Genomic DNA, 13500 nt, shown 5'->3' on the forward strand with positions numbered 1-13500 from the left:
CTTGTTTGGGTGACTTGAATTGAGGAATCATTTCTTTTTCACTTATTTGAACTTTACAAATTAACCTAATCACTAAAGTGATTCTGCTCTTACGAAAATTAATCATGGTTAAGATGGTAGACCAAATTAACCATGCTTTTTCTACACTGACCATAGTTTAACCATGGTATTTGTAGTAAAAGTGGTTATACTAATGCTAATCAATCCGGCAAAAACCATGGTTACTACAATTTTACTAATATAGGACCATGATTAATTTTCATAAAGGAGACTTTCCGGATCTTTCAACTGAGAGAAAGAGAGGACATTTTAGTTCGCTTGGCTGTAGAGCAGTATACACAAAATAAAATGATATAAAAACAGCTTTGTAGCACTACTTGTCTGAAAAAGTGGCTTGTTATAAGAAAAATCTTTTTAAAAGACAGAGATAACAGGGGCCACAAACAGATTGAAAACCCACCTGGACGTTTACCATGCTGCTCAAAGTGAAGTGAACTCATTGTGTCCCCTTGTGAATCCCCGTTGGTTTGTGTAGCATCAAAGTCTCTGCAGAGAACTGCTATCTCTCTATAGATCCATTTCCACTGGACTGATCTGCATTGACCCTTAGCCTTGTTTGCTATAGTCTGTGTCTGTAGACTAGAGTAAGAACATTAGTACTTAGATTTAAAAGTGTAATCCAACAATTTCTCTCAAAAAAAATCCTGTTGTCACCGGCGCGCAATGAATTCAGGTGTAGGCTAGGCCGCGAAGGATCCATCTGTTGTATCCTTCATTTTCCAAAAAACAAAGGACACTTTAGATTTGCAGGAGCATTCGAATTGGGACAGCCTTTGTTGCTCAGCTCGGCCTTCGAATGCGGCCTTTGAAGGATGCAGCCTCTGAATTGGGAAGCAGCTATTGTGTACTGTACAAAACAGCACAAGACTTTCACTAATTAATAGAAAAAGGAGTTGTGTTTTTTACATGCAGTGTGTGAATATGCCCCTGATGAGATCTGAATAAAACATCTAATCTTGCATGCAAGTCGGATGGGGAATGTGAATGTGGTTTTGATAAAATCAAGACATCATCTAAAAAAGACATCACTTCTCATGCAAGTGTTAAAATGCTACATGATCCTGCAGTTAACACACAGGGCCCTATTTTAATGATCTAAGCACATGGTCTGAAGCTCATGGTGCAGGTGTCCGAATCCACTTTTGCTAGTTTAACAACGCAAAAAATGGTCGGCACGCCAGGTGCATGGTCCAAAAGGGTTGTACCTAGTCTCTTAATGAGTCATGGGTGTGTTTTGGGCGTAACGTGCAATAAACCATTCAGATTCTCATCTCCCATTACCTTTAAAAGCCTGAATGCTTCTCCTCTGTTCTCCTTGTTTGTATCCTAGGTTACTCTTTTGATTAGTGTCCTCAGTTCAGCTGTGTCTTGTTAATTAGTCTTGTTTAGTCCTTTGTTCACCTTGCATATAAGCCCTCAGTTTCTGTTTAGTCCTTGTCTAACTTTCATTGTTATGTGGCGTTTGTAGATTTGATTTCCTGGTGATTTTCTGTGTTTCTTGTTCCTAGCACTCCATTAAATTTTCTTAAAGATATCTCCTTTGTCATGCGTTGAAATACTACAACCCACTTGTGACAGCACCTGAACATGCCTCTTTTTCAGACCAGCACGGCCATTAGCGAACAGATGAGCGTGAGTGCATTTGCTGTTTAAACAAGCTGATGATACAAAATGATGACGGCGTCGGGCTGAAACTAGCAAAAACACTTACGTCGTGATTGGCGTCGCATTGCGCCGGGTGTATGATAGGGCCCACAGTCTTACTATAATCTGTTCATAAACTGAAAAAGTGGTAACCTGAAAATGGTAGCTAATCTAAATTAACTGGTTTTATTCAAGTCAAAAATATTATTTTACTGAATCAACCTAAATACATCTGCGAAAATAATTTTATTTAATTTTTAATCATTACTGTAGCTCTTTAAGGTAACAATTGCAAGTTTACTACTTTTTACTATGTATCTTTTTCAGTATGGCAAAAAAAATCTCTTTTAATAACATTTTTTTTTTTTTTTTTAAATAATGCAAATTGTAATATATAATTGACAGAGATCCCATCCTGCAGTATTTCATATTCCGGAATGTGTTGAAATATACAACATGATGTGATATTTTATTTTTAAGGGAATACAGTCTTTCTCTTTAAAGCCGTAAACACTAAAGAGAACCAGTTAGTGTGAACTTTCACCAATGGAAGATGGAAAACCATATGATCTTTATTATTCAGTAAATATCAAACTGATAAAGCTTTGACTATTCAGCTATTCATCCACCTACAGTAATGGTTTATGTTGTGTATTAAAGAGAATGAGTATAGTGTTCAGCTGGTCATGTGATCTCATCATGTTTGCTCCTTGAGGCGACCAGCTCCACTTAAAATAAAACATCAGTGAGTCATTTCATGTTGAGCATTTGTCAAAACCTTTTAATTTCTTGATGTAAAATGAGGAAAGATGCTCTTTGTCACTATGTTTTTGACTATTTATAGGTGTATTTAGTGTAAACTGATCTGCTCAAGCTCATTATATTGCGCTTTTAAATGGCCTCAGCATAGTTAGTTTTCATGAAAAAGAAAGCTTGTGTTACTGTGTGGTTTGTAGGAGCACTACAGTACATAATAGGTGATGGAACATGTTGGCTGTGAATCTGATGTTTACTGTGTAACCCAGGGTTTGTTGTTTTTTTTATTTTGGCTTGACCACATGCTCACAGTACTTCTCAGGAACTGTTGGGACATTGCCAGAGGACCTAAATTCAACTCCTGCCCATCTGTATGTTGACATAGAATGTTTTGAGTATGAAACAGTCAGGTGGTTTATATGTTTCCCTATGTTTTTTACCCCCATGCTATTCGTTTCTTCCCCAGGACTGACAGCCCTGCTAAACCCCAGCTAACCCCAAAATCTAATGCTTAGCCGGCTGGTGCCATGGACCTCATGGACCTGATGCCTGTGTTTTGTAGACTCAGAGGGGATCAGGGGCTGTTTTAAGCGCTAAATCAAACATTGGATTTGTGTTGCATTACTGCCAACAGTCTGATTTGTCCTTTGCATTCTTAGCAAACAGAAACTCAATGGCAAATTTACTTTAGGGTTAGTAGGCACTCAGATCAAGTTAAGGTAAGGACATTTTCCTTTACATTGTGAAAAAAACATGTGAGAGGCTCTTACAATATTTATTCGAACTCAACATGATCCAGCTCAGACACTTAATGCAGCTCTGTATATGCGTTTTCCTACACAACCCCGTAACCTGATGGAAAATAAGTCGATGCTGAATGTGCAAGGTTAACAAATTTTCTGTTTCAAATCCATTTTTAAATCTCTCTTATGGTCATCTATTATGAAACCTTATTGTAAAGTGTTACCAAATTGCAAAACCAAACACAGTATTACTGTTTTTATTATGCTTGCAAAAGACACATGAGATTATTCATTATTTTTATTTTATTATTTTATAATATGCAGCCATAGTTTTATGTTCATCTTATGCATCTAACTCTAATGGTAGGGTAGAAAAAAATATATATATATATAAAATAAAAATCACATTTATTTCACATATACAGTCAAACCAAAAATTATTCAGACACTAGATATAATTTTTGATATATTTTTACTAGTGGGTGCAGGACACTATAGTTCATCTATGTAAGTGAGGATAGCAAAATAAAGTAAACTGTGACATATTATACCCAAAAATTCTTCATACAGTGGACTACCAGTAAAATTGATACAAATTTGGGACCAAACATTATTCAGACACTTTGACCTGACCATGTTTTGCTTAAGTGTTATCTGACATTATCAAGATAATTTTTTTCTGACACAGTTTAACTCTTGAGATCTTGTCATATTTTATTACCATTTTTTTTAAACTATAGTGAATAAACTGAGATAATGTGTGAAATGTTGAAGGTGTCTGAATAAAATTTGGTTTGACTGCATATAATGTTTTATTTTTCACAGTATAAATAGGTTTAATAAATGAAAATATACCTATAGTTGCATTTATATTTAACAAGAAATCTCTCACAACAAGGGATTCATCATTTTAAAATGTAATTTATTCCTGTGATCAAAGCTGAATTTTCAGCATCATTACTCCAGTCTCCAGTGTCACATGATCCTTCAGAAATCACTGTAATATGATGATTTGATGCTCAAGAAACATTTCTGATTATTATTATCAATGTTGAAAACAGTATAATATTTACTTAATATTTTTGTGGAATAAATTTTTTTTAGTATTCTTTCAGGAAAAGAAAGTTCAAAAGAACAGCATTTATTAGAAAAAGAAATTTATAACTTTATAAATCTTTTATGGTCATTTTGATTAATTTAAAGCATCCTTGTTGAATAAATGTATTAATTATTATTCAGTGATAGTATTGACCACAGTATCATAATTTTTGTTTTGAATATGACGTTTTTTATTAGGAAATCCAGTCTTGGAGGAACATGATGACAAAATTTTCAGTTCACAACATGATCGAATTGAATTGGTGATTTCAGCAATTATATCTGTTGTATCCTTCATTGTCCAAGAAACAAAGGACACTTTACATTTGAAGGAGCCTTCGAATTGGGACAGCCTTTGTTTCTCAGCTGTGACACAATCGGCCTTCGAATGCGGCCTTTGAAGGATGCAGCCTCTGAATTGGGAAGCAGCTATTGTGTACTGTACAAAACAGCACAAGACTTTCACTAATTAATAGAAATAGGAGTTGTGTTTTTTCATGCAGTTTTTACATGTAGTGTGTGAATATGCCCCTGATGAGATCTGAATCAAACATCTAATCTTGCATGCAAGTCGGATGGGGAATGTGAATGTGGTTTTGATAGAATCAAGACACCATCTAAAAAAGACATCACTTCTCATGCAATAAATCTTTTATGGTCATTTCGATTAATTTAAAGCATCTTTGTTGAATAAATGTATTAATTTTACATTATTATTCAGTGATAGTATTGACCACAGTATCATAATTTTTGTTTTGAATATGACATTTTTTATTAGGAAATCCGGTCTTGGAGGAACATGATGACAAAATTTTCAGTTTACAACATGATCGAATTGAATTGGTGATTTCAGCAAAAGCGTTTTAGATGTCCCATATGTCACAGCTATAGGCCCACAAGCATTTTGCAAACTTTATTATTTGATGTCATCAACTGTTTTTTTTATATATGTTCACCAGCAGTAATGATTATAACAGGGGTGTCCAAACTCGGTCCTGGAGGGTCACTGTCCTGCAGAGTTCAGCAGAGTTCAGCTCCAACTTGCCTCAACACACCTGCCTGGAAGTTTCTAGTATGCCTGGTTAGACCTTGAATAGGTGTGTTTAATTGGGGTTGGAGCTAAACTCTGCAGGACAGTGGTTCTCCAGGAGCAGGATTGGACAAATTGTTTTCATTGTCACCATTTGCTGTGCAATTAAAATGTTAAAGCATGCAAAAGGTCCCACTGGGCTTTCTGATATGGCGTGACTGGAGGCCATGAGGTTTTTCACAGTGACTGCATACTGCAGTTGTCAGTGTCTCATTCAGTCACCGTTTGTCAGCTTGGCTCTGCGCTAGCAAGTTAATTAATCACAATGCAATGGATAAATCTAATTCTTCGTCTTGCTCATCACATTGCCTCCTTGTGCGTCTTACATGCTGCTCTGACTCATGCAAGTGTTCCAGTGCTCACAGTCACTGTGGAGAGACACACAATTGCTATTGACAGCAGAATGAACAGGAGCACGTAGAAAGGATGGTGCACACATTTCATTCATTTGCTTTCAACCCTCTTGACCTCAGCTGTCCGTACCTGATCATTCTGCAACATCAATATTCAGTTCTTCACTTGTTGTTGAGGGCTGAATAGGACAGTTACCACGGTAACAAGCAGTGAATTATTTGAATGTTTAAGAAGGCCTTGTCAAGGCTAAATGACTCCATCTTTAAGGCTTTCACACGTTGGATCCAGGATTATTAAAAGTTTCTTTTTTTACAGACAGAAGAATACTGTTTACATAATCAGTTTTTTTAACAATGTCAATTTGACCATTAAAGAGCATAGCTACTCACAAATACCCCTTAAATGCTGGCCAATTAGATTTAGATTTGAGGCACTTAGGAAATGCTCTTATCTAATGCAACTTAATCAGGGCTTGACATTAACTTTTCTCCTCACCAGCCACTGTGGCTAGTGGTTTTCCAAAGTTACTAGCCACTCAGCATTTTCACTGGCCACAATTTTGCTGTTGGAAAATAACATTTTATATGATTAAAGTTGACTTTGGCATGCTTAAATGACTTGATTTTGAGTCATTTTACTTGATTTACAAGATTTAAAACCCTTTCAAACTTTCAAATGCAGATTGACCACCCAAATCAAGACTACATTGTATATCAGCTGGTATGTACAGGTGGGCAAGGGGTGGGCAACATAAGCATAATATGAGAAATTTTATAAGCTATTTTTGTTAGGCTATATAAAAGAACAAAGAAGCAAATTACAAATTGTAAATTTAAAAAAAAAAACACTTTTTTCAGATACATAGGTTTATTTAACATGTAGCCTATACATTTATTTAACCTCTTTTGTCGATTGATTAACATTAATGTATTTAATTGGGCTGCTGAATGCATGGACGTAATATACTGACACATATCCAGTTTTTACCCACCTGTTTACGTCCACTTAAGCCATAACCATGATGTGCATTTTGACATCTGTGTGTGCGTGTATTTGACTATTCAGGCGCAAGGAGATCTGATCGCACGCGCGAGAGAGAGCGCAAGGAGAGAGCCCTTCTGTTGTGTGTCATTCAGTGCGATTCCGCCTATCCCGCCTTCACTAACAGCAAGTTAATCGATAAAGAATTGTGATTGAATTGTAATGTTGTGATACGATGAGCTTGGCTACCTTTCATTTGGCTGTAGACTGAAATTATAACCCGCCAAAGGGGCTGTCTTACCTGCCACAGCTGAAATCTACCCGCATTTGGCGGGTTGGCGGGTGTTAATGTCAAGCCCTGAACTTAATATAAGTGCCTTAGTTTAACATGTAAGACTGCCATGCTGAACAGATGGCTTTCATCATGTGTGTGCTTTATCTCCTGGTAGGCTGGTATATGTAAAGTAAAAGCTAAAGACTTTCTGATTTTCAGCAGGTCAGATTCAAAGATTCTGTCTTGCCATTGTCTACCATAAGATACAGTGTTCGTTTAATGTAATATCCCATAACTGAGGATTTTGGTGGTTACATGGCACAATACATGGCTCAAGTTTAGTGAATTCCCGCTGCCTACTTTCTGGAAGTGTCTTCTCATTCAATGCTTGGCTTCAGTTGATAAGTCCAGGAGTGTCTCAAAGAATGTCTGAAGCAGCTTGGTCTTATTTCATCTGCTTTTGAAAATCTAGAAACTAAATTTTTTGTTTTATTTAGTACCAATTTCTTCGCACCACAGTTTTTGAGGTGTCTCAAATGATTTAGTTTTAACTACACAGGAAACTAAACTAACTTTTACAACTTTTTGTTGCTTTTTCTGCTTTTCTTCCTAAAAAGCACAAGCTTGAACATAGGACATCCATCACACTTTGTCTCTCACTACCTCCTCATTTGTGGTTCATCTTCGCCCATGTGATGTATTCTGGGAGATGTAATTTTAAACATGACCTTAGGAGAGCTGTGTCAGTGCGAATCATGATTCTACCACATAATCCTTTGAATTTACTCTTTTGTGGGCCATTAACAGCTTATAGGATTGTCTTTAGTTACAAAGGGGAAAAATTTTCAATTAGATTGTCTCATCTTCCATCACCTGTGAAAGACTCTTCCCTCGTTTGTCCTTGTCCTGTCCTTTTCCTTTTGAGTGGGAGAGACCCAATCTCATAATCAGTATTTTTGAATGAGCTTTTTTTGGTTAAGTGCTTCAAAATAGCCACAGAAAGAAGAAGAGCGTTAAACTACCTCTTCAGTTATATTTGACAAATCTGCCACTTCGCTGTCATGGTTTTAGCTTTTCAACTGCTGTAGCTAGACAATCTGTCCAGACACGCATTTCCTGATTAATACCTACAATATTATATTGAAAGAAACAGACTCAGCACTCAAGGCACTTGTTTGGGTTCCTGTTATTTAATTCTAAACATACGTTGCTGGTTTCCTGTTTCTTCTAGGTTTATTTCCCCAGCATTGAAAACAAATGAGAGATGGAAAATAGAGCTAGTGGTCTTCTTCACCAGGAAGGGAATGAGAGAGGTCAATTTTGTTTTTCAAATCTAGTCATTTTCTTGGCATCCCATGAGTCCTCTTCTGCCAAAATGTGTTTTAGCCATATGGACTGTGTGCATGAGCTGTATACAAATGTATGTCTTCTGTCTGTACTTGAATGAGTTCAGAAAGCATTGGAATTAAGCTGCTTTCTACTTAAATTGTTACTGATTTTACGAATAGCCGTTTAGCTGATAAATTAGTAAATTGTGGTTATCTGAATCACTAATACTGTTTTATTTGTGTCTGAATGTTCTGTGGATGTTCAAGGCTCTATGGTTGCAACAATCAGATTTAAAGAACAGATTTCCTGAGGGAAGGTTATGTACGTGTCTGTGATCAAGGCTGCTGCAATGCCTGTGTAAACACACACAATCAGATTGTTCCATTTGAGTGACAATAGAAGCTATTGACCAGAACTATTGAATTAGAAAAGTGGAACTACAGTAGATTGTTGAATAAAATCAGTTAAAATATGTGTTTAATATCAACCAGAAGAACAGGCAGATACTACAGCAAAGAAAGAAAGCTCTCTCTATGAGAATCACAGACTGTCAAATTCCTCCATCAGATCTCAAACCTGTACTAAACTTATATGTATGCAAAAATGGCAAATTGAATGGGGCAACTATTAATAATATATAGCTATATGAAGTCAATCATAAATTGGATTTGTTTTTTACAAGTTATCTTTTTGAGTGTAGACATGACCAGACTGTTTACACAAGATGGCAAAATGGTCATTCCAGACTTACTTCTTTATTTTTATTGAAAGGTGATGCACCACCAACATGTAATTTTTGTCAGACTCCTCCTCTGTCTATAAAACATATGTTGTTGGAATATTCTGCTTTAAATGCCACTAGGAAAAGTTTTTATTCAGAAAGTTGTCTAATGGTTTATCTAAATGTTTCACCAGGAATAATCCTAAACGTTTTATCAAATATTGAAATGAAAAATCTTATATAATATTTGTTATAATGATGTGAGTGTTTAGCGGAATAGATCTACTAAAATGCTGCTGCTGCTCCTGCTGTTATTGCTGCTGCTGCAGATCAAGTACGGGACTTGATACTGCCAATACATACGTGACATGCTGTTGTGAGCAAGTAAGACATGCTGCTGCTGTACAATATAGTGTACATGAATTACCCATAGCAGATCTATACAGGTGGAGCTGGGGAAGGTGGAGGGTTTCTGAAAGCGCTGCAACAGCTATAGTAAATGCTGACCAAGTAGCCTATTTGAAGGTTGAATAGCGAACTCATTGGCTACTGATACAGCAGGAACTAATCAGCTGTGCCCTATAGAGAACAATGTGATTGAAAGCAGATAGAGTTAAGGACCTATCAGCCTGTGGCATCTAGAGTTTTATGAAAGAACTTTGTATGTATGTGTGTTTACTACACTGTAAACCTGAACAGTACTACTAACTTATAAAGATTGAGTACACTGCAATTAAAATCTGTTAAATCATTGATGCAACTTAAAGGTGCTGTATGTAGGAATGACATCCAGTGGTCGACATAGGTGCTGCAGTCCAAATTCAAAATATTGTTTGCCCCGGGTTTGCCCCGGGTTGCCAGCTTGAGGACACGCAACGACACGCAATTGACAATGAAAACCGAAGAGACTTACACACTGTAAGTTGATGAGTTGATTTATCTGTGTTTTAATATGCTGTTATTCATAGAGATTTTTAGATGGATGCAGAGGCTTTTTAGGTCGGGTAGAATCTGCGATTTTTTGACCCAGTTTGTTTGCTGGTTTCCATGGCTGCAATACGCAGTGTTTTCCGCAAACTGGCAACCTGTGCTGTCGAAATACTATTGGATAAACTGGCAGCACGCGGTTTTGCACACACCAAAACAAAGACAGACATTCCAACACGGAACGCACATTTCAAAGTAGAATATCTGGCTGTAGCATTGTTTTTCTGAGAAACAAGTAGGTGAACTTAGCATGTTTCCTAAATATCTGCAAACATATTGAGGGTATTTTTATGCTTTATTAAAGTGAAAATATTACATATAGCCCCTTTAAAATAAGTACATTTTCTGAATGAGGAGTTTAGTTTTTATTTTTGTGTAGCTCAACATTTTTGAGTAAACCCTTATACTTAAATTATTATTTTTAAGTTTACTGAGCGATATAAAGTGACGTCATCCATGTCACGTTGCTGTCGACATTACAGACATAACCGACATTATCAGAAGAGTCCATTCAACATTAAACTGAGTTGCAGCAGATTTCAAGTTCCCAGCATGCTTTGTAAGGGAGAATCAGTGTTGAAATTGAGTGTTATTTTGTGTGTTTTTGCACAAGATTAATACAGGGAAAGATGTGTTGTTGTTTAATGTTCTATTATTTTGGTATGTAAATGTGTTTCTGTGATGTTAAAGTTTTGTAGTGTTACCATAATGGTGAAGAGTACTGCCTGTTAGGTCGAGAATGGGCTGTGAAACTTCAAAGCTATAAATACTGCATGTTGATTAACAGTTCATGCAAGTAATAGTCTCTTTGGTGGTTATGTGGCATGCTGTTGTTAACTAACACTTAACTGTGAAGTTTAAGTGTTAGTTTATTCAATTTTTCAATTAAATTGTAGTTACTGAATTTGTGTGGTATAAAATAATCTTTGAGTTGTTTATTTAAATATATTAAGTGTTCTGAACTTATTGGGTTTTACAACCACTGCATCAAAAAATAATTAAAAAATAAGAAACATTATGTATGGTAAACAATAGTTTTAAGTACAGTGGACCTAAACATTAGATAAAAATTAAAATTAAAAAATTTCAGTTTGACTTAATTGTTATTTATAATTATTCTTTACTTAAAAGATTTGAGTTGCTTTACTTAAATTTTTTGAGGTAATTGGTGTCTATAAAAAAATTTGAGTATTCTTATCAGGTTTTACAGTGTAGGGGTGTGATATGTGTTTATTAGGGGTGTGTCAAGATCTCGTGTCACGATTTCTCGTTGAGGTAAAAAGCTGTCTCGTGATATTGCCATGACGGAGTGTGAGGGTGAAATTAGGATAGAATATGCCACTGCTACATTTACATTACGCCTCTACTGTAGTTTTGCTTTTTCTTGAAATAAAAAACATTTAATTCAGTTGGATAACGGTCGTTTTAAATTCCATCCAGCTCATCAAACACGAGCTACAGTCATACGTAGTGCAGCAGGAATCAGAGTTCACTGATCACGTGATGAAAGTGACGAGATGACTGACAAGACCATGGCGGAGGATTCATTGCACAACAGAGCCTGACAAATGTCTTATCTTGTAGAATGCGCGCTCAGCACCTCCGCTGACTATTCAGACTACATGCGATCGCAAATTCAAAAGCGAAAGTAAGACTTGAGCGTGCATTCAAACTCAATTTCAATACCCCGCATTTTGAAAGCAGCTCCCTGATGAAAGCTATCTTAGTCTGGGCTGTGTAGTTGTAACCATTTCTCAGCTCTGTATCATGCAGGAAGAAAAATTGGGTCTCTATTTGCACTTTGAATATTGAGAGAGTACTTTGATTATGGACTTATTGCTGCACTTAATAAGACTAAGAGAAAACTGTGTTATTCATTTTTATTTATACTGTTTTTATTTCTATGATCAATATGTGGAAATGAGTTCAGTTAGGAGGTCAAAAGTTGTAGAAGCTCATCATTCATGTACAGTTCTAAAGAGACTCTACAGGAGAGAAACTAATCATTTGAGTTTGTGGCAAAACCTGTTACAGTGCTTTTACTGCATATGTTAATTCATACTCAGAAAGTAGAACTGAAATGACATTCATTACAAGATGATTAGTTAAAACATTTCAAATTCACCTGCAGACTATTTTTCCATTCATTAATTTTGTCATTGAGGTTTTCTTAAAAAATACTGTGTAAAAATCTCATCCCGATCTCGTCAACTCAATCTCGTGCCTCGTCTCTTGAGCCAACTGTCTCATCACACCCCTAGTGCTTAAGTATATATATTTTGATTAGCTTATATCTATATTTGATACAACTTTTTGTATTTTAAAGGCTTTATACCAGGCCCAAGAATTGCTTGCTGAAAAATTGGATTATCTGTAGTTATTCTATTGTAGATTTTAGTTGGAACCTTATATTGACTAATCAGCAGCCAGAATCTATAAAATTAAGGAGATTCATCAGGTAATCGTCTTTGTGTTCAGGGGGTGCCTCATGTCTGATCTTGTGTCTGATGTGAGTCATGACATCAAACATCACACTAAAAGGTGTGACATGCAGGTGATAATGCGTGTCAGTGCAATGAAAGAGAGACAGAAAAAAGTGTGACATCCTTCACAAATGAAATCTCTAAAATAAAATAAAAAATCTCTAGATCAATCCCAAGATGGTGTGAACTGCTAAAATATTAAATACTGAGGTCAGCCATTATGGAATAACCCAGTTCGGCTTTCCTATAATTAGACAGAGGCGAGCGGTTGCCTTGGAAATGACAGAGTTATTGACCTTGCACAATGAAGCCATATCAGCTTCAGAGCAGGAATGGAAAAATAACACACAGGCGTGAGGGATATGCATTTATCATTTGGCCTTTTCTCTCTAATGAGAGCAGCTTGGCCTGGGGGTGAGAGTTCAGACATGATGATCTCATGCGCATGTGCACCACCATGTGTTGAAACTGAGTCACAGCTGCTTTACAAATGAAGTTTGGTGCAGCCTCTAGAGGACAGGAGCAGGTATCATGTAGAGGATTTGAAATCGAGAAATTCACTGCTTAAACTGTTTATTACATAATTTAAGATGAATTATGTTTTTCTCTCAAACAGGTATAAAGGCGTTTGATTCAGAGCCAGAAATACATTTGGGGTATGTCACCATGACCCGTCCTATAGCAGTTGACTGATACTGACCCTGCATATGCTGAGCAAAGCGGCGGGGGTCGGGTCCGCCTCAGTCTCGTGTGATTGGATGCTGGATGGGATCAAGGTGAATGGAACACAAAGAGCAGGAGCTTAACCTGCCAGAGGGAGATGAGACACGGTGAGTTGTCCTGTGTGTGAGTGTTTGCCATTTTTAAAATATGTTAGCTCTTAAAGGGATAGTTCCCCCTCCAAAAAAAAATCTGTCATCAATTATTCACGCTGTCATTCCAAATCTGAATAATTTTTATTTTTCTTCTGTGGAACATTA

The 13500-nt window shown here is 36.5% G+C and overlaps 1 protein-coding gene across 3 annotated transcripts in view; it reads left to right on the forward strand.

The window, feature by feature from the left end:
* The window catches only part of thraa (thyroid hormone receptor alpha a), a 44788-nt gene that overhangs the window by 13449 nt on the left and 17839 nt on the right, over positions 1 to 13500 (forward strand). For 2 of the 3 annotated variants that reach the window (XM_051887584.1, XM_051887581.1), the window contains exon 2: positions 13137 to 13350. In XM_051887584.1, coding sequence (XP_051743544.1) covers positions 13301 to 13350 — 50 coding nt within the window. In that variant the 5' untranslated portion in view covers positions 13137 to 13300. Of the gene's footprint in view, positions 1 to 3061; positions 3180 to 13136; positions 13351 to 13500 lie in introns of those variants that run through there. The other variant, XM_051887582.1, reaches the window with a different exon arrangement.

Source organism: Ctenopharyngodon idella, chromosome 3, assembly GCF_019924925.1.
Source record: "Ctenopharyngodon idella isolate HZGC_01 chromosome 3, HZGC01, whole genome shotgun sequence".
Classification (NCBI taxonomy): domain Eukaryota; kingdom Metazoa; phylum Chordata; class Actinopteri; order Cypriniformes; family Xenocyprididae; genus Ctenopharyngodon; species Ctenopharyngodon idella.